Genomic DNA, 2750 nt, shown 5'->3' with positions numbered 1-2750 from the left:
CGCCGCGCCTGTGCCTTTCTCACTCGGCCCTGCCTCGGCTGCTGCGGGGAAAGAAGCTGCTTGAGCGGAAAAGATCTTTAGCCGTTAGCAGCTCCCCACGACTCACCCTCATGGAGATTTTGCTTTTCTACTTAAAATACTACATTACACATTAACCGCAGGAGGGAAGTAGAGCCTTCATTCCTGTGCGTGTAAAGCCTCTCTAAATGGCATGCAGGAGGAAGTGGTATCATTTGATACACTATTATGAATTTTTCTTGACAGACAGTGGAGAACAAGTTTTGGTAGACGTGGAAGATAAAACCAACAAAGAGATAACAGAGCACATTAAAAAAATCCTGGGGAAAAGCAAGTAAGTAGCACGCAGTAAGCTCATACATCATCTAGCATACATATTACAAACTTTTGTGGAATACAGAAGGAAATACTACTTTTCCTGGATAAAACTGACACGAGCAAGGTAAAGTCCACAAGGTAGGAACTGTTACTCGATCTTTCTAATAACCTGGGTCCAGGGAAGGGAGAGGAAATATTGCAAGTCAGACTTCTGATAGTAACAAACAGATCTCTTTTCTAGAGAAATGCTTGAAAAAGAAGAAAGGAAAAAACTATCACATCCAGCAACCTTTGGGCCCAAGAAGTATCATCTGCGAGAATGCATGTGTGAGATTGAAGGCCAAGTTCCCTGTCCTGCTTTTGTACCATTGCCCAAAGAGATGAGGGGAAAATACAAAGCTGCCATGAAAAATGAGGCATGAGCCTGATTTTCAAGATCTCAAGTCATGGAGCTATTTTGCCTCAGGACTGGACAATGAAGGTGCTTCAGTGAGAGACAAGAGGCAGCAGTTCCTGGGAACAGGAACAAGCAGGTTCATTCAATACAGAGAACTCTGCCTCATAAGCCTTCTTACAACTACAACTAGAATCATTAAGTGAAAAATAAATAAAAGTTAAAACTGGCACAAAAAAAAAGCTGTGGTTCTACAAAGTACTGCAGGTCACCACTGGAAAACAAAATTAATATAGTCTTATTTCTTATTCATGCCTGCAGGTAGTCAATTATGGCAAAACTAAGATCATGTTTTCTTTGGGATAGAGTGGCTAGACTAAAAAGTTAAATCTTAAAAGTAGCACAGAATTCCATAATTTGTAGAAAGTGGTGCAAAAGTCCATATTGTACCAATTAAAGACAGACAAATGATAACTCCAGTCTCAATTGAATTTTCCTAATGTATGTAGTTACGAATCAGAAACAGTTCAGAGTCTCATTTCCAGGAAGATACAACTTTTGCAGTTGATACTGCAGCTCTGAGAAGCACTGATCAAGTCAGGAATATCAGCGGGAAAGGAGAATGGGAAAATTGGTGTATAAAAGGCAAGTTTTACAATTACCAAAAAAAGCCTTTCTGAATCATTACAGTTTCTGCCTCACTGAACAATTACACCATCCCTGTAATATGTATAAACATGATAGATTGTACTCTACTGTACAGACCTTTACGTCAGGCTTATATGTACATGTCACTGTAGAACTGTATTGCAGCATTTCTGAATTCACAGTTGAATACAAAATTTCACACTGATGCAAGCATCCTGTACAAACTGTCAAGGACAAGCACAACACAAAATAAACATGTTGTTTTATTTAATCTCTTTTTACAAAGTTTTCATACGGAGTAGTGCATGCAGTTGTAACAAAAGTCGATGCTAACTAGTTATTGAGCTTTATGCTTAAGACATCTTCATTCCCTTGTGCCTTGCAAGCCTCACAGCAGTCCCTGTACGAGCAAAGGTCTTCACATTAGAGACGATTTTCTTATTAGGTGTCTAGTCTATCACAGTTAACACTGACAAAAAGCATGAGGTATCCTAGTCTGTTACCTGCTTTTAAAAATAATGTATTACATATACAATAAGAATACTTCAGTTATTAGTGTATTAGCCAGAAAATATAAACAAGGCAGGATAGTTGCAACCAGGATAAAACCACTTTTTACTGAGAAAGCTGAAGCCACTGAAACAGTTTTTCATGTTGATACCTAAAAAAGCATTAAGTTATAGTGCAGGATGCAATCCTCCTGACTAGCAACCAAGTCCGTCCTAAATAAGTGCCTTATACTATCTATTAGATAATTCCAGGGATTTGGTTTAGCTATCAGCAATTTTAGCTGCCTTCAAGAATCTGGTGCTAAGCACCTATGTTCTGTCAAGAGCTTTAAGAATCCTGTGTTCTTCTACTTGGTGCAAAATAAAACTTGGGGACTAAATCAGCTCTAATAAAACATCAGTATAAGAACTTCATGGTCTTAAGTGAACCTCTGCTACACACCTTTCAAACTCAAAATTAGGCTACACCAGACAGACCATCAGGTATCCTTGACTGGCTGGTCTGAGTTACTTCAACCCCTTGCTAGTTGTATTAAGTGAGGATATAGGTGGTTTGGTCTTTTTAAACAACAGTTCCACAAGTCCCTACCTCCATTTACTCACAGCTAGGAACCAGAGTTCCTGCTCTTTAGGTAACAGAGTTACTTGTCTCTAAAATCTTAAGCAGTGTTGGGGTTACAGCTATGCCAGTATCAGAGACATAATTAAAAGATATGCCCCATTCCACAGAACGTCACGCTTCTGAGTAAGCCCACTACTGTTAGTGCTATACAGTGTGATCTGCCTGATTTTCCTCTATTTCGGTTCTAAATAAACCCTTTGAGATTAACTCACCACCACCACTCCTGCAAACAGTGATTCCT

General features: G+C 39.2%; 1 protein-coding gene across 1 annotated transcript; it reads left to right on the top strand.

The window, feature by feature from the left end:
* The first annotated feature begins 6 nt into the window (after nt 1-6).
* MRPS25 (mitochondrial ribosomal protein S25) lies at nt 7-1649 on the top strand. Its single transcript, XM_005426663.2, has 2 exons — nt 7-352; nt 578-1649. Exons 1-2 carry the CDS (start codon nt 207-209, stop codon nt 756-758), a joined length of 327 nt encoding a protein of 108 aa, XP_005426720.1. The 5' UTR covers nt 7-206; the 3' UTR covers nt 759-1649.
* The last annotated feature ends 1101 nt before the right edge of the window (nt 1650-2750 follow it).

The sequence above is a fragment of the Geospiza fortis genome, unplaced genomic scaffold (genome assembly GCF_000277835.1).
Source record: "Geospiza fortis unplaced genomic scaffold, GeoFor_1.0 scaffold128, whole genome shotgun sequence".
NCBI lineage: Eukaryota > Metazoa > Chordata > Aves > Passeriformes > Thraupidae > Geospiza > Geospiza fortis.
The sequence above is the reverse complement of the archived record's forward strand: the minus strand, read 5'-3'. Positions and strand labels throughout refer to the sequence as shown.

Excerpts from the sequence above, each read along its gene's own strand:
- MRPS25 (XM_005426663.2), top strand. The coding sequence starts at position 207 with ATGGCATGCAGGAGGAAGTGGTATCATTTGATACACTATTATGAATTT. Across the intron at positions 353-577 it reads AAAATCCTGGGGAAAAGCAA|AGAAATGCTTGAAAAAGAAG; the intron begins GTAAGTAGCACG and ends TCTCTTTTCTAG.